This window comes from Carassius gibelio, chromosome B5 (genome assembly GCF_023724105.1).
Source record: "Carassius gibelio isolate Cgi1373 ecotype wild population from Czech Republic chromosome B5, carGib1.2-hapl.c, whole genome shotgun sequence".
NCBI lineage: Eukaryota > Metazoa > Chordata > Actinopteri > Cypriniformes > Cyprinidae > Carassius > Carassius gibelio.
In genome coordinates this window covers 10,145,826-10,165,151 of record NC_068400.1, presented here as the reverse complement: position 1 = coordinate 10,165,151, position 19,326 = coordinate 10,145,826, and the positions used below count along the sequence as shown (strand labels likewise).

At 35.8% G+C, this 19,326-nt stretch overlaps 1 protein-coding gene across 11 annotated transcripts in view; it reads left to right on the top strand.

Moving 5' to 3' along the window:
- cita (citron rho-interacting serine/threonine kinase a) overlaps positions 1-19,326 on the top strand; it is an 86,040-nt gene that overhangs the window by 2,323 nt on the left and 64,391 nt on the right. For all 11 annotated transcript variants that reach the window (XM_052555541.1, XM_052555540.1, XM_052555539.1 and 8 more), the window contains exons 4-5: positions 38-213; positions 1,343-1,444. In XM_052555541.1, the coding sequence (XP_052411501.1) occupies positions 38-213; positions 1,343-1,444 (278 nt within the window). The remainder of the gene's footprint in view (positions 1-37; positions 214-1,342; positions 1,445-19,326) is intronic.

Here is a 19,326-nt window from a genome sequence, read left to right as displayed (position 1 = left end):
TTGCTTTTGTTGTATTATGACCGTTTGTTTGTTTCAGATTCTGAATTAGTGGCTGAAGTTCAGGAACTGCTTCCTGGTAAGAAGGATTTTGAGGTGAGGGGCATCGTGGGAAGGGGACACTTCTCTGAGGTGCAGGTGGTGAAGGAGAAAGCTACAGGAGATGTGTACGCCATGAAGATCATGGACAAAACCAGCCTGCGTTCACAGAACAATGTGAGTCTCCATCAAACCTGAAGCATTACACTGCATCATCACCAAAAGTGATGTGGTGAAAACATCGATTTGCTCCCCAAAAAACTACATAAATCACATATCAACTCAACAATCGGGACTAATTTATGTCAGTTCATTTAGTTTGCTTAATGGGGACCTATTGTGCCCCTTTTTACACGATATAAAATACGTCTCTGATGTCCCATGCAAAGTTTTAGCTCAAAATACCCCACAGATCACTTTTTAGCCAAATGGGCTGTTTTTGTGTTTGTCCCTTTGAATGCAAATTAGCTGATGTTCCCGGACCTCTTTTCAGAAGAGGGCGGAGCTTCAGAGTTCGAGACCCCTGCAACACACCACAATCTCATGCACTGAAACGGTCAGAAACTCTCAAGCAATCGATTCACATCGCTTTCATATGCATTTTTTAACTACACAGGCATATCTTTAGCATCATTAGTCTTACAGAAGCCAAGAAGCTTTTGGCATTCCAAGAGATCTGGAATCACTAGTTCTTAGAGACTGTTTATGATTTATTGTGATTATTAATAAAATGAGTGGGTAGATTTTTACCATTACAGACCGGTTGTTTTCACACACTGCAGCCACACAACTGTGTTCAAGCACCTTATAAAAGATATTTTTGCATTGTAGGTTTGATTTGCTCAGTTTTTCCACAGCATTTCATTTCAGTGTGAATGAAATTTACTTGGTCACAGATTACAAGGTTAGGACCAAGCATCTAGTTTGCTTGCTTCTGAGCACTAAACTAAAATAAAATATTGTGTACAACTGATATGTGGGCTGTGATGAATTGTTACACTATTGACAATAAATATTTTGTGCCTGAATAATGTATTTAACATTTTGATAATGTGATTGTACCTTAACACCAGCCAACACTCCTGGTTTTCTGCTAGTTCTTGCTATTTTTGTGTGCAACGTGCTTCACTGAATGAACTGTGTTATGTGCAATCACTGTCCTTGAGCAAGGAATCCAGTCTCAGGTTACTCCAGGAGGATTTTCAGCGTAATAAATGCATAAAAGCATCCACTAAATGACTAACTAGAATCAGTTGCATGAATATCAGGATCTCATTAAAAATACATTCTTCTGTGTCTTGTAAAGACGGCGTTCTTTGAGGAAGAGCGAAGCATCCTGGCCCTGAACTCCAGTCCTTGGATCCCTCAGCTCCAGCACGCTTTCCAGGATCAGGACCACGTCTATCTGGTGAGTGACTGCTTTAACCCGGAGCAGGAGATGTTCTCTACGCTGCTGGAGTTTCTCTGCTCTGAATAATGAGTTCATGTGAGGTTATGTGATCTGACCTTACTAATGCTGTAGGTTTGTTCATCTGATTTCCAACCACAAGTTACTGTAAATGAAAGTGCATGGGTATCAGAACCTCCTTGAACTTCTCAGATGGGAATTATAAACACAAACTGAAATGAATGTTTTCCTTCAGCCAAAAGTAAATAATGTGATTGCATAAATCTAATTCGCCTAATAAAAGCACAAATCTGTTCTTTAAAAGACTGTGTGAGATGTTGACATGTTTAAAAACTGTTTAACTACTGCAGTTTTCTTCTTGGGTTGATGTATTGTCATTTTGCAACAGGAAGTTTGAGTGGCACATGTCAAAGGATTCATTGTTTTGAATTGTGTTGGTTCATAGTATATGTTGACGAAACAAAGATGGTGTTTTTTTTTCTCTCTCACATGCATCCATGATGCACTTTACCTTTAAGAGGATAGAAAACATGATCCGACTGGTTTATTTAGCTAAAACTCCCTTTGTGTCAGCGGCGAGGCGTAACGTGGAGCTTTGTCTGTCTTTCTAATGGATGTTTGTGAATATAGCGGGTGACAATACAGCGAATGTTCACAGTGCTCTCACCCTGCTCCCTACAAACAGTCTTTCATCTGTAGAGCTACAGTCTGACCTGAAGATAAGGACACGAAGTTTAGATTCAGAATTACAGAGAATATTTCCTGCAGAGAGAGACATGTGAGTTAAAAACAGCTCTTACATCATCATTGCGACACATTTCCATTCACACGTTACTGAAAAGGAAAATGCTGCATGAGGATCAGAACTTCCTTGAACTGAATTTATGGGGCTACCAGTTAATAATAATACTTATATATTAATATTTTTATATATTTTAAGGTCACTTTTTGAATGCATAAAATGTAAGACAAATACATAATCCAAGGAAAACGAATAATAAAGAGGCAGAAACAAGAAACAATTTGTAGTGGGAAATATGACAGAATTCTGTTAGTGATGAACCAAACTGAACTATTTTCACTGAAACGAAATAAGCTTTATCCAAATTTAGGTAAAAAAAAAATACATTAAGTAATTCAAAATGCTGGAAACACTCTGCCACTCTGTTTCAGGGGAACTAATTTTACATTTAGTTATTTTAGCATAATTTTAATATTTATATTATTAATAAAATATTGTAATTTTCAGTTGCCAAAACTTCAGTGCATAACTATCTCATGTTTACCTCAAAGTAATTAGTTTATTTCAGTATTTTATGTTTCATGTTTCAAAAGATCATTTAAAATAACAGTACATTAGTGTTGACAGTAGAAAAAAAACAGTTAAAGTCTGGATACTCATATAAATATCTGTTCCTTATGTCTGCAATGTAAAAAAAGAAAAAAAGGTTTTAGAGCTTCATTGCATTGTTTGGTTGATGCTGAATCTGCCTGAAGTTCAGTTCTGTTTTCATTGTTGCATCGCCAACTCTGTGGAAATCAGCGACTTTTGCTGAAAATCACTTTGTGTGAGCAGCCCTTTAGACGCTGATAGAGAAAGACGGATGAAAGAAGGACTCTAATACTCTCAGAATCATTCATTTAAATCTCTCGGTCCTTGTTCACTTGTTCTCATGGAGGGGAAGCGTGGAAAGACTGTAGGCGTGCTCCAATCAGGGTTTTTGAGAACGCAGTGTCTGCCGTTACCGAGAAATATTCCTTAATATTTAAAATATGACAATGACTATTGTTTCTAAAGTTTGTAAATCCACCGCAGCAGGTAGTGCTCTCCCTGGTGAGTTTGGGCTGGGCTCATTGTCTGCTTGTTGGTTGATTATAAAGGGAATGTTCCTTCCTTGGAAAAATATACTTGTTTTATCTATCTAGAGATATTTATAGTGGGAACTAGGGCTGTGCAAAACATTTGAATGAGATTTCCATGTGCATCTGGTCAGTAAAGCTGCTCCTGTGATAAGTAGGTAATCTCCAGCTCGTGTGTTCGGATCAGAGTATGTGAGCGATTTCCCCTCCGTGCTCCGAACATTTACTAATCACTTCGCTCCCAGTAAATGTAAATGCTGCTCCAGGACGGCATTTACAACATAAAGCTACACAAAATCAATGGCGATCGATTCATTGCCAATTTTGATTGAAATTTTGCATCACTCCAATATAAATTCTCCTAAATGGCACCAGGGTGATGCAGAGGAGACAATTTGTTGAATCAATTTTTTTTTACTTTTGCGCACAAAAAGTATTCTCGTAGTTTCGTATAATTGCGGATGAACCACTGATGGCACATGGATTAATTCACAGATCTCCTTGCTACGTTTCTGGATTTGGGAACATTTGAGTTACATTGCTGTCTATTGAGGGTCAGACAGCTCCAGTTTGCTTCAAAAATATCTTAATTTGTTTTCTGAAGATGGATGAAGGTCTCATGGGTTTGAAACAACATGTGGGTGAATAATTAACAATATTTGGGTTAACTAACCCTTTAAGGTATATTAGGCTGGACTTTTTTTATTGATACTAAATTACTAATGGATATGCAAAAGAAAATGTATTACAGTAAATTAAAATAGTAAACTGTAGTAAATAATGAATAATATTACTTGGAAAAAAAAAAGTTGACTGAGAAGTTTTCACATACAACTTTATTGTGATCAACATTGAGGAACATTTACATTTATTCATTTAGCAGATGCTTTTATCCAAAGCGACTTACAGATGAGGACAATGGAAGCAATCAACAATGACAAAAAGAGCAATGATTAGGGCTGGGACAACGCGTCGGGACGCAAAATATGTGCATCGTTTCGTCGACCTGTTTTTATTTTTCTAAAAAAAGTTTGCAAAACGTTTACCTTATGTACGCTGAATATACGCGATGGTCGGATCAACATTCTGTCCAACGTTATATAACCCATCCAGGGGTTTTTCTGCATTGATCTTTTTTTTTTGGCGGCTGTCAAAGCCTTATTTGATCGGTAAATGATGTAGAACCAGAACAGGGCGCGTACGAGAGAGAGCTTCGGCTGCGCGCGCACACTCAGTCTTCAAACAACACGAGCGCTACTTGCTCTCTCTCTCCCTTGTGCATATTAATCAAAATCATTCAACACGATAGAAAAAGGGCGAAACACCAAAGTTTCATGCGCGCTAGCGCACTCACAGTCTTCAAACTACAAGAGCGCTGTCTTGCTCTCTCTCTCTCTCTCTCTCTCTCTCTCTCTCTCTCCCTCTCTCCCTCGTGCATATTAACCAAAATCATTAGACACGATAGAAAAAGGGCGGAACGCCAAAGTTTCACGTGGAGCATTCAGAGATTTTTTTTTTTCTCCATGACAGGCTGCTGGCTCCCACTGTTAATTTATTATTTTGGAAAAGCACTCCTAAAGCCCTACATTGGTTACTGTATTCTTTCAATTGCTCTAAACAAGTATTTTGGGTGACCTTTTTTATTGAATGCTAGACATCAAGTTGTTGTTATTTTCATCTGAAAGAAGAACATTTTTTCAGTAAGCTAGGCCAGTGTTGTAGTCGAGACCAGCTCATTCGAGTCCGAGTCAAGACCGAGACCAGAGAGATTGGGTCTGAGACAAGACCTAAAGAAATCTTCAAGAGTATGTCAAATGTTTGGTGGAAACAATAAAGGGTAAAAGGGCCACATAGTATGTGGTGTAAAGGTAATTTTATTAGTATTATGAAGTGTTACTTGTCAATATTAAGTGCTCATTTTCACATAACATCGTTGTACCACTATACACATCCATATTACCTTTCTAGTACACATAATATTACTGTACGACTCTATATTGTAATTCTACATAACACTTCTAGTACAAGTAACATTTCTGTACCACTATACCTGTAAATGTTCAACTGTAACAGCTTTTACATAACTTTAACCCTGAAGCTTAACTAATGACTGCTAATATCCTGAAAATGTCTTGGATTATGTGCACTTTAGATGTTGTGAAGATTACAGATGGGCATAATTACTTTTCAAAAAAATAAGTGAGGAGACCATCCTGCTACCCAACCAAGCACGATGTGGTCTCATGATCAATCCACCCCGACTAAACTCTCTCTACTGGTGCAGAGGAAGCGGGGACTGACAACAGTTACCATTTTATCACTTTCTGTAACAGCAACGGATAATCTAATGCTAATTTCCCTGGATTGTGCGTTTTAATTTTTTAGTTACGGAGGGCATACACACAAGAGCCGACTGACTGTCCAGGAAAATTCCATGCAAAAGTGTGTATGTGCCAGGGGAAGAAAGCTGGATGAAATGCCATATAAGTTCAATGCATTCTGTCAGACATTTTTGGGGGGAGATGTCTAGTGTTGAGAAAGTCAGTCTGTGTCTGTATTCATTATATAATTTAATTAAACGATATTTGTTTTTTTTTCTGTGAATATTTTGTCCTACTTTGTAAAAATAACACAGTTGACAGAAATAATGTAGCAATGTGGCTTTCTGGAAAGCGGGGTCACTACAGGCGGATGGCAGGAGGGTAACTTAAGGCCGGTGACACACTGGCTGCGTGGCGTCTCTACTGCGTGACAGAAGCGTGGTGGCTGCTTCACGTTTTCTGTGTCTTTACACACCAGAAGCGTGCCTGCATGCGGTGGCTTGGCGCGCTGCTGCTGCTGTAGGTGACATAGAGGGAGACCGCCGACAGACCAGGCTCTTGTCTTCATGACAACAATATCAACTTTTTTTTTTTTTTTTTACACACCTACTGATAGGACACCGTCAACAGTATTGACGGCAAAATAGAATATGTTTGACAGGTGCAATATTCGAAAATCGATCATTATTAATTTATTTTTTAAATTACATTTATATCTGAATTTATGCCAACCTATAGACTTTCAAATATCAAAATGTCATGAATTAATATGTATTTGTGTACAAAATGACATATAAACATATTTTCCTAGTATATTTTGCGTGGAAACGCTTCCAACATGCACGCGTGTCACGTGAAAAATAGGCGTCGGTTCTATTTCTAGCATGCACGGGTTTTCCGCGCGTCTCACGCAGGCAGTCTGCAAGATCTAACCTGTTAACATGGGAGCCGAATTAAAAACAGACACGCCACGCAGCTGAGACGCTTGTGCCACGCATCCAGTGTGTCGCTGGCCTAACGTCTCACGTCAAAAGAAAATCACCAGTCATTGGATGTGTCAATCATACATCAATTTAAATAAACATTAACATACAGTAATAATCATGAAATATTTTGATTGGGACTCGAGTGGACTCGGGCATAAGTCCGATTCCTAATATGTTAGAGTCCGAGTCAATACGGAGTCAAAATGCACACGAGTCCATGACAAGACCGAGACCATTAAAATACGGTCTCGAGACCGAGTCCAAGACCGAGTCCGAGTCTCGAGTACTCAACACTGAGCTAGGCGCTATGTGTTCAGTAAGCTTGTTTCAGTATGTGTTTTCAAGGCTTCAAGGTTTTATTGAATGCTATCTCTATACAAGTGCAAAGTAATGCATTCTTAGTCAGTCTTTTATTTTGTAATTTTAAGAGCAATAAACATATATTGGAATGTTAAGGAATTCATGTTTTCTTCATTCAGATATGTAAATCAACATGTATAAATTGTTAGTAAGTCAATTAATGGGGAGATAATCGAAATCGAATCGGTCTGAAAAAAATAATTGTTAGATTAATCGATGCATCAAAAAAATAATCGCTAGATTAATAGTTTAAAAAAATAGTAGTTTATCCCAGCCCTAGCAATGATATATAAGTGCTATAACAAGTCTCAGTTAGGTTAACACAGTACACGTAGCATAGGCTTTTAAATTATATAATAAATAAAAAGAAAACCTATAGAATAGAAAAATCACTTCCTGTTTGAGTGGTTGAGACCATATCAGAGTCACGTCAGAAAACCCTGGTTCCACCAAAGCAGATTGAAGCTGAAATGAGAAGATCTCTTAAAACTGCTGTCTGTAAGAATTGATTTGAGATTTGTGTATGTTTCCCTCTCACCTGTGACAGGAGCTGGACTCTAGTTTAGGTTTAATCTTCACAAAGGTCTTCTGGGAAAAGAGGACATAAAAGGGCACAAGAGAGTGAACAGACATAGACTGAAGGGAAATAATAAAAACATTCAATGCATTGTGACTACCATATCTACAGTGAATTTGGTGCAAATGTATCCATCTCTTAAGACTAAAAGTATCCTCAAAAATCTATGTAAAACCAACAAAACTATAGAAACCTGGATGACATTAACCCTCAAAGACAGAGACAGCCACCAGCGGCTAAAAATAACTGTTGTTCTTAAATGTTTAATAACTTTTGAACCACTAATCCTATCTGAATGATTTAAAAAGTGTCGTAAAGTGGAGTTTTCGGAGATATATTACATCTCTCATTTGGATATTCAGAGACTCATGAAAACAAACACAAAATAACACATTTGCATGAGAAAACTCTCTGAAAAAGCACAGCAAAACATCATTTGTTTGTATTGTTACAGAAGACAATTTGTGCAATTGTTTCAACTACATGCTGCAAGGCTTGTTTATTGTTCATACTCAGATTGAAAATATATTTCTCAAAAAAAAAAAAACGCTTTTTTGTTTTGTTATAATACTCTTTCCATTTTTTTTTACTCCCTAACAGTTTTTGGACACATCTCTATTGTTAGTAAACGAAATATATCTGTTTTTCACTTAAAAGTGCTGGAAAACAATATTGTAATAAATTGCTATAACTTGCTTCGGGAATGTTATGTGTAAACAAAATTTTATTTGGAAGTTTAAAACACCCAGACACAAATTTTTAAAGAAAAATATCCAAACTTAGGAGTAGGGATGCACCGGTTGACTGGCCAAAAATCGGAATCGGTTTTTGCAAATGTCACGACTTTAACTTGTCAAACACAAATGCGTTTAATTTAGTAAATTATTGAAAGCTGAGCGCATGCAACTGTTGAAGTTTCACATTTTCAAAAACCATAAATAGCCAAATTTCAACTATTGTGAAGCCGTTATTTTCCCAAAACACTAAATCTGCTTGTTTCATCACACCTTCTTCATAGACCTCCACTTCACAGAGAGTAAGATGCTGTGGTGTAGGTCCAGGAAGATCCACAGAAACATAACGCCCCTTCATCCCATAACACGGATAACTGTAGGTGGCTCCTGCTGGAATAGTAGAGACTACAGCACATCTGGAAAAGATGAAAGAGTGATGATGATTAACTTAAATTTTATGATGAAATTACATTTTTATTTATTATTATTAGTATTATTATATTATTTTGCAGATAAGCAAATGTGCAATTAGTTGTCATTACAATGAAGCATTATTATTAAACATAGAAAATAAAACTTTTCCAATTTTTATTTTTTTTATTTTATCTTTAATATTTCAGAAATATAGTAGATTTTCAGCCATTTTGACAGCCCTAGACATCAATAGTGATTATCTGATTATCTGCCAGGTGTTAATAGTTTCTTTGACAGTTTTACATATATATCAGTGCTGTCAAAATTAATGCTGTTAATGTATACAATAATTTTTTTTCAGTTTAACAAGTTAAAAATATTTGTTATTTTGTTATATTTGTTGTCCATTAATCAGAGAACAAAAGAAAAAATAGGAAATCAACAACTTTTGTTCAATGTTTAGGAAGCACACATAGCACATGATGCATTATGAATTTAGTTGGCGTGATGGCAGAAAGTAAAGATTTCCAATGGCAGAGAATGTCAAGATCATTACGTTCTTAAAAAAAGAAGAGAACGAGGTGCAATGTGTCTGCTGCAAAGTAGATCTGGCATTCTACAGCAGTACGACTTCAGTGATTGAGCATCTGAACCGAAAACATCCACTCCATGCTGTTTCACCAAGCGTCGCTGAAACAAGTCAAGCCTATACATTGATGTTCGCTGTTTTCAATCCCATACTGTATTTGTAGTGATGTTGTGATGCGGTTTGACTAGATATGATGTTTAGCTTTGATGTTTTTAAGTTGTAAATGTATTCACGTTCAATTGCAAGAGAGTATAGCCTAAGAAAAAAGAAACCCTTCTCACACACACACACACACACACACACACACACTGATTCTTATTTATAATTGTTTTATTTACATCTTTTTTGTTCTCAGGTGGGTAATGTGCAGAATGTAGTAATGAATTAAGTAGAAGAAGTAATGTTGTATTAAGAAGACAAAACTAAGGCCAAATGGCCTTTTCTACAAGTTTGTATTCATAGTCATGGGTGCACATAATTTTTTTGCCTGGTTGGTCCTCACACTGCATATAGCGTGACCCATTAAAGAGCCAGTAAGATGAAAATTCTAAGCTTCATATCACTGTTTATAAGTCCTGTACAATAGGTTTAAATCCATCCAAGGTTAAAAAACATTGTCATTTTGTCAAAATATCATTTTAAATTACCTCAATTCTCAGAGATCCCCAAACGGTTCACGCAAGGTTGTTCAAAGGATTCAGTTTCCTTAAACCCCACCTTTCGGTAGCATACTGTGTTCTGATTGGTCAACTAACATAGTCAGGTTTGATTGGTTGTTCCGCACACACCTCCACGGTAAACTATGCGTTAGCATTTGTTTGGGGTGAATTATGTCTTATTCCTCTCATCGCGAAGCAAACAGTGAAATAAAAAACTTGAACAGTCTCGCTGCTTTTTCTTCTGTGTGTGTGTATTCAAGCCGCGCTTCAGTTTGAATCTGAATAGAGCGTTCAGTGCGGGGGCGTGGTCACATTAGATAAAACGAAGGGAGACGTGAAAAACAGACATCGTGTTGTTTTCATATGGATTACTTTATCACAGAATATCTGTTTTCGGCAGCACTTGTTTAGTTTTAAAGTAGACATGTCAAGCTTTCTATAGATATCTCTCTCATGTCTCTTCGTTGAGTATTCACGGAGTTACACTTCATTTTAATGACGTGTTTGTAAATGAAGATCAGCGCAGACAGGCTGCAGACAGCACACATACTGATAAGACGCTCTGGAGAAAACAAACACATAACTTCATAATCATACTTCCCGTTGTGATTCGGAGATGCACGTTGGTCTAAATAAAGTTGGTAATGAACCCTCTTTTATGGCCAAACGCTTTGAAAATCCCGCTGTACTCACCGAGATTAGAAAAGCAGTCATCAGTGAAATGTTGTGAACACAACAAGGATTTGTTGTACTGCTCTGGTATTGTGGTGAAAATGAATTTTAGCCATTGGTTCTTCTTATTTTCATTCTTTGGCAGTGAAAATAAAACACACTCTCCTCGACATGATGCTCTCACACCAAACAGAGCGTCTGTGTGTGTGTGTGTGTGTGTGTGTGTGGGGTGGGGGGTGGGGCAGGTCAGAGTTCAGTTTCTCTCAAGACGGTAAGTGGAGATTATTTTGCAAAGTGTTCTAGTGACGTACATAGAGATGGGCAAAAGATTTGAAATCTATAACGACTCGTTTCAGCGATTCAGAGTCGACTCCTTACTTTAGAAGCCAATAACTTTATAAATCGTGTACTTTTTGGTTTAATTACTTTGCACATTGTTTACACTGATGGACAGCTACATCATACACTGTAATACAGGTAATTTTTGATTTCCCATCTGTGTGGCTCTCTAAATATAAATATAAAAAATTAATTAATAATAGTTATAATATTATTGCACTTTATTTATTTAGTTTTTTTTTTTTTATAAAATAATAGTAAATAAACTAAAAATAATAGTGTGTGATAATATTATAAAAAATAAAAGGCAGTCCTATTATCAAATACAAATACATTTATTTTATAGTAAACTTAAAAATAAAATGCTAATATTTACTACTACTTTGTTTGCCTCTTTAAGAGGAATCGCTTTATGTATTCCCCAATTTTACGTTGCTTTGGATAAAAGCGTCTTAAAATAAATAAATAAATAAAAGCGTTTTGATCATATTACATTTTAAAATCAGCAGGCTTTTATTTTGGCGGATTGCCGGATTTATCGCTGCTGACTAAAGAGCGTCAGTGGAAGAATGTCACGGTTTTGCATTGTGCTTTGAAAACGGCATGACATAGCCTAGATTTATGCTTTCAGGTTGAAAATAAAACTTATATAGTACAGTTTATGATCCAAAATGTTAATTGTATATTAATAACTGTCAACCATGTTCAAATGCACTGCCAGAACACACACACACATATATATATATATATATATATATATATATATATATATATATATATATATATATATATATATATATATATATATATATATATATATATATATGTATATACATATATATATATATATATATATATATATATATATATATATATATATATTATTTCATTTTATCATCAAATTGTTCAATAAAATTGGCAGTGTGTTCCAATAGTTTTTAAAGACACTTTTTTCCCCAAACGTTAAGAATTAGGATAGAAGTTAATGTTTAAGTGTAACTGAAATACTGTGTATAGATTATCTTTATTTTATAAAAATGTGGTCAAAAAAAAGTCCTCTGGTAATTTTTTATTTCAACTAGGCTTTGAGTATAATATTACAAAAAATAGGTCCCTGCTTCCTGTAAGCTATCAAGAGTCCCAGAATTGGTGTTGAGGGTCAAATCACTTGCCAGCTGTCCTCCCACATATCTTGTGTGTGTGTGTGTGTGTGTGTGTGTGTGTGTGTGTGTGTGTGTGAAGCTATGACCAACTGAGCAGATTCTGTATATGAGAATACATCAGAGAGACTCACACTGGGTTGCTGAAAACATTTGAAAAATTGTTTCCAATCCGAATCTCTGCCCCGTTTATCCTTTCGCTACAGCACCTGTCTCTGTTAGTGATGGTCACTCTGTTCACGTTGTACGCCTTCATCAGATCCAGCTTCCACCACGCGTTACTCTCTAAATCTGTATGGGTGCAGGTGGACTTTACCCCATCCAGAGCTTTTTGTGCATACCAGTCACTATGTGTTGATGACTGCTCGACGCTTCCCCATGTTGATATTTTCACTGGAATAAGTTCAAGAGAAAAGCTTATTTACAATTATTGTCTACCAGTATTTATAGCTCTACCAGACTATGTAAGTCTGTGAGTTTTCCCCATGTATATACTGTAAATACTGTTTAATTCACTAACTCATACCTCCTTCTCCTGCATTTGTTTGAACGGAGAAAAACCCTTGAAATGTGAAACACAGAATGATGCTTAGTGTTTAGAAACGTAAATAGATTTTTTTTCTTATGATTTATAGACTTGTATCTTGTTAGATTTATACTTTTAAAATATTTGTCAGTTGGGTAAAATTCAGTATGATTTTGTAAAATCATGTATTAATGTCTTACGTAAATAGCTTCTCAAGTAAAAGTTTATTGTTTAAGGGTATATAGATAACATTAACCAAAAAAAACCCACATTCAATAATAATTGAGGGTCTTCTGTTAAGTGTTTCTCTGTCTGAAAGATGAAGTGAAAAAACAGATTTTAGGTCATTAAGGTCTAGACAGATTGTGTTTTACTTACCCAGTAAAAACAGACTCTTGTAGAAATCACTCAAGTTCATTTCAGCTGGTTTGTGACTCTTTCTGCTTTCTGATTTGAGTTAGTTTGAATGAATGTTGTTCCTCAGAGAAATATTACTTTGACATCAGTCACATGATCCTGTTTCTCCTCCCACTTTTCTCTCTGACTGGAGCTGGAACAATGTTTACACACAGAGACAAACAAATCTGTATTTTGAATCTTTTAGCAACAAAACAAGTGAAAACTTTTTAGCTGAAAATAATGATAACTTTCAACTTCAACTTTCAGATATTAATGATGTCAAAATGACAATGCTATTGAAATTGTGGTGGACACTTTTATCTGAAGCAAGTCAAAGGATGAAGTTCATGTTGACATGATCTTACATTGTTCATTTCAGGGTTTGTACAGCCTTTTAAGGGTGAAATTCAACCAATTTTCAATTACTTACAAAAACTTCTAGGGCTCTATGAAATCCATTTTATTTTTTCCTAAATTGTGTTTTATTTATTTTTCGAATTCATTTTTTTTCCGTTTTATTTGTTATTATTTTTCCGTCCATTTTTCTCGACTCCTTTTTAACAGTTAAATAAAATTGTAGTAATCCGAAAGCATGTCTAATTAATTAAAATCATGAAACTTACATACATTTATATGTAAGTATGAATACATTTTCACATCAGTTTATTAAAAATGTAACAAAAATTAAATTTAGGGCCCTATGAAATATTATTTTTTTTTCTCACCATGTTTTATGTTGTTACCAAATTCTGTTTATATATATATTTGTCATATCTCTCTGAAATTAACCTGATAACTGTCACTCACGTTTTTGAAGATAGACTTAAATGTGCATGATACAAACCTAAATTTTTATATTCCATGACTGAAAACATTTTGTAACATGATTTTGATGTGCCATTTACATGGTAATGCAATGTCTGATTTTAAAATGGGTTTTGAAGGATGAATTTTGAGATTTTATGTTTTCAAGTGATATATAACTTCTGATGATTTCTAAAATGTGATAGAGAAAAAGGCAACGAGGAAGGTCAAAGCTCCTTTTGTAATGTAGATTTCTGAGGGTGCACTCTTGTCATAAATTAATCTATTACTTTTCCTACATAATTTTTAACAAAACATATTTGTATAATATATATTTGGGAGTCTTAGACCTTTCCAACGATATATAGTTTGTCAAGATTAGATTAAAATTGATTTTAATATAGTATAGTCAACGTTGGCGTCCCGTATACGGGACGGGGTGACATTTAACAGGTTAAAAGAATACTGCACATTGTAATCTCTGAGTTATGTCTATTTATTATCAAAGCACTTGTCAGTAATACCTTGCAAGCTGATTTAAGGTGTGTCCCTAAATGTTCTGATTTTGCTCCTAAAAGTTTCCATCTGGGGCTACAAGTGATCCTAGTAAAAGTAGTTCATCTGGAGCCCTGTCTCAAGATCAACAGACATTTGCATTTTGATCTTTAATCCATGAAAGCTGCCTTGGGACAAACACTGTCCTGATCTGACACGAGGAGAAGATCTGTTTCTGATGATCTTTAATCTTTAGTTGTGTGTATAGCAATGTAGCAAATCTTTGGCCCTCTCTGCCATTTGCCTCTACATCTACCGCTGTTCACTTCTAAGAATGTTTTTCTTAGTTTTATTTGAGTCATTTGCTTAGAAAGCTTGTTCCAAAAACCATGAACAAATGTCTGCTCAGTGTTTTTCTTGTCCCTGATGCACTTGTTTGTGCAGTTCATTTGACTAGAAGATACATTATTTTGCCTATGTAAATAACCTGGATGCCATTTTTTTTGTTTTATTTTTTTGTGGAAAGAAGCTAAGAAAAAGACACTTGATAGAGATGAATAAAATGATACATGAGTGTTTGCAATCTGACCAAAGACTATTTTTGGATGATAAACTTGTAAGTCAATCCACTGAAGTATTGTTTTCATTGGCCCAAGTCTTTTTTTCTTCTCACAGTGCAAGTACTTAAAGGGATAGTTCACCCAAAAATGAAAATTATGTCATTAATAACTCACCTTCATGTCGTTCCAAACCCATAAGACCTCCGTTTATCTTCGGGACACAGTTTAAGATATTTTAGATTTAGTCTGAGAGCTCTCAGTCCCTCCATTGAAGCTGTGTGTACGGTCTACTGTCCATGTCCAGAAAGGTAAGAAAAACATCATCAAAGTAGTCCATGTGACATCAGAGGGTCCGTTAGAATATTTTGAAGCATTGAAAATACATTTTGGTCCAAAAATAGCAAAAACTATGACTTTATTCAGCATTGTCTTTTCTTCTGTGTCTGTTGTGAGAGAGAGTTCAAAACAAAGCAGTTTGTGATATCCGGTTCGCGAACGAATCATTCGATGTAACCGGATCTTTTTGAACCAGTTCACCAAATCGAACTGAATCGTTTGAAACGGTTCGCATCTCTAATACGCATTAATCCACAAATGACTTAAGCTGTTAATTTGTTTAATGTGGCTGACACTCCCTCTGAGTTAAAACAAACCAATATCCCGGAGTAATTCATTTACTCAAACAGTACACTGACTGAACTGCTGTGAAGAGAGAACTGAAGATGAACACCGAGACGAGCCAGATAATGAACAAAAGACTGACTCGTTCACGAGTGAAGAACCGGTTGCATCGGTTTTCGGATCACCAGTCGTTCTTTTGTTCGATTCAATAAACCGGTTGAAGAAAACGGTTCACTGGTTCCTTTGTGCTCGACGTTTTGGCGTCATTTTCGATAATTGCCCTTGATTCAAGCCTTCGGTTTACCCGCGCTCATAACACTAGCACAGAATCAGTTCAGAATCAATCACCAAAAGAATCAGTTCGGTTCAGACGCTCTGTGTGTCGGTCTGCTTCACGCTGAATCACACATGTGCAGTATCATCAGCTCCTTGGTTCACGAATCAGACGTATCTGATAGAAACGGTTCTTGACTTGTGAACGAGTCATTATCTGGCTCGGCTCTGTGTTCATCTTCAGTTCTCTCTTTACTGTTTGAGTAAATGAATTACTCCGGGGTTATTGGTTTGTTTGAACTCCGAGGGAGTGTCTGCCACATTAAAATAGTTAACAGCTTAAGTCATTTGTGGATTAATGCGTATTAGAGATGCGAACTAGGGCTGTGCGATTAATCGAAATCGATTTGAGTGTGCGCGATTTCTAAATCGCCTTATAGAACGATTTTCTGCAGCCCGACCTCCCGCAGTATGTTATCTGAACCAATCAGGATGCAGCACACCTGAGTGGAGCGTGAGAGCAGAGCATACTCCAGGTTCTCACACACTGTCTGTGATGCTTAGCTTTTTTTTTTCGAACCCATGTTAACGGAACGTTCACACTGCACGCGGTAAAAACATGAGAACAAAAAATGTTGACACAGGTTGAGCGAGAGGAGACACGTTGTAAGGCAGCATATATCCTTATACAGTCTCTGATCTGAGCACGCGCGTGCATTTGGTTTTGTTAATAAAGCAAAGGAAATCTGCGTGCGAGTCAGTGATGCGCGGGTTGATCCAAAATGAGCGGCTGCCTGCGGTTACAAGTCATCCAAAAATATTTTTTGTGATATTCGGGTCGCGGTCGCATTTTTGAAATACATAGGCCTACACTTTATTGCCTGAATAACTTGCATGAAGATGACGCAGGAGCTCAGTCTGCACGTAGAGATGGAGGCGGCAAAGAAGACTGCATGGGGAGCAACGGCGCTGTTTTTGGTAAAACATGATTTTGACGACTTCATTAAGTTTTGTTTTATAGAAAAATATTTTTAAAATATTTTTGTTTTGTATAAATTGTATCTTAATTTTGATCAATGTTTTATCAATCAGTTGCCCGTATTTAATAAATAAGAAGCAAATATATAGCAGACAATGTAATAAGGCGCTGGCACGATCACTTGCATTGCAGTCATTAAACTCAGCGTGTGCCTCACAGTTTTGAGAAATATAGGCTATATATTTACAGACAGCTTGAAATTTCTACTTTTAAACGAAAATATTCAAACCAAAATAAACGGGCTTCTCTCTGATGATGTAATCCATATGAAATGTGCATTTCTCTCTGGCGTGGCGAGTCTGCATCGTCAACTTCATCTTTGCAGCAACACAGAAAACACCAGTTCATTACTAAACAATTAAATGTCTCATTGCATATTTTGCATATAAACCTGAGCCTCAATGCCTGCTGACCTTGCAGAAACATACAAATAGACATAGCCAGACTAGACTATTTTAGTACAAATTAAGAGCTTACTGACGATTTTTTTTTATAATTCTTGACAAAATTATAATATGTTAAGTTAATTTATTTTTATTTTTTTTGCCTAGTTACGTAATGATGCTACGATGAGCATTTACTGCTTTTTAAAAATGCGGGTCAGGAAGCGGGTTGGGTACAATATTTAATTGTTAGATTTTTGCGGTCCAAGTTGCGGGCGGGTTAGTTGAAAACATCGGTTGGGTGCAGGTTATTAATACATTGACCCGCGCATCACTGATGCTAGTGGATAGATTCGCGCTCGCACATGATTTTATTGTGCTCTTGCGTTACAATAATGCACTCTCGTTGCTGCTTCTGAACCGCTTACACATTACTTACTGTATACGTACTGCAGATGGAGTACAGTGACCCTTGGCCAATAAATATATTGGGCAAAACATATAACACTTGAGGCACCACTACAGTGAGCTAGAGATAAAGCTCTCATTGGTTTTCTTTTATAATATGTTTAAAATTTATACTTAATGCATTTATGACTCTAAAGCATGTCTGTGTGTGTCAAAATCGTGATTTAAAATCGAAATCGCAAAATTGATCAAAAAATCGTGATAGGTTTTTTTGTCCATATCATAAAATCGTGATAGGTTTTTTTTGTCCATATTGCACAGCCCTAATGCGAACTGTTTAAAATGATTCAGTTCGATTTGGTCGACTGTTTCAAAAAGATCCGGTTACATCGAATGATTTGTTTGCGAACCGGATATCACAAATGGCTTTGTTTTGAAACAGACATGGAAGAAAAGAAAATGCTGAATAAAATATTTTTGGACCAAAATGTATTTTCGATGCTTCAAAATATTCTAACTGACCCTCTGATGTCACATGGACTACTTTGATGATGTTTTTCTTAACTTTCTGGACATGGACAGTAGACCGTACACACAGCTTCAATGGAGGGACTGAGAGCTCTCGGACTAAATCTAAAATATCTTAAACTGTGTTCCAGAGATAAACGGAGGTCTTACGGGTTTGGAACAACATGATGTTGAGTTATTAATGACATAATTTTGCAAATTGGGCGAACTAACCCTTTAATTTCATGTAATTTCAATATTAGTGAATATAAGATAAAATGTTCAAATGTAAAAATGTAATCCAAAGAATATAGTATAGTATGTAGTATCAGATCTACTGATACGTACATCTGAGATATTTGTTGGTTTTAACAACGATCATCCTTTTCTCTTCTGAAGAGCATCTGTTTAAAGTTTTTCCTTTTATAAGGAGAACCCTCCTTATGAAAATATTAAAAAACTGTAATAAAAAAAGATAGTTGGAGTATAATTTACAAGAAATTACTATTAGTCTTTCTAGTTCAAAATTGTACGTTTCATTCAATGCGTCACATTTTTTTTTTTTTTTTTTTTTTACTACCAATTTCTTAGTGTAAATTGTTCCGACACCATTTTTTCTTCCAGTCAAGGTTGGTAGAAAATAACTAATTGTTGTTTCATCATCATTTATTTTATGCATACACAAACAGTTTTTAAATATTGTTAATCTACGGCTTTAGTAAGCGATTTCTAGGTCTACAATTTGTTGACCCAACACAATATACTTAAATTATTAATTAGAAATAAACATGCTTTTGTGGCTTGTTTCGTGGATTTTGAGCATGAGAATGCTACCCAACCTGTCCATGTATTTTCTGTGTAATTTACAGTTGTGCACGAATTGCTGAATATATTATAACAGTCTGTCTGCAATAATTATAAAAACAATAATAACACTATTCGAATTTTGCTAATATGTTGCTTTGCTGGCCTTAAATGTATGGAGTGGCATTAGTCTAAAAAATAATTAACGCAAAAGCCTATGGAAGTCCGTTTCTGCCACATTTGAGAAAATAAATTTGATTTTGTAAGTCATAATGATAAACTTTCTCATAATTATGACTTTGTATCTCTTTTTATTGAGAAACGTTCTCATAATAATGACTTAACATCAAGTAATAACAAGAATCTTTCTCAAAATAATGTGGAACTTATTG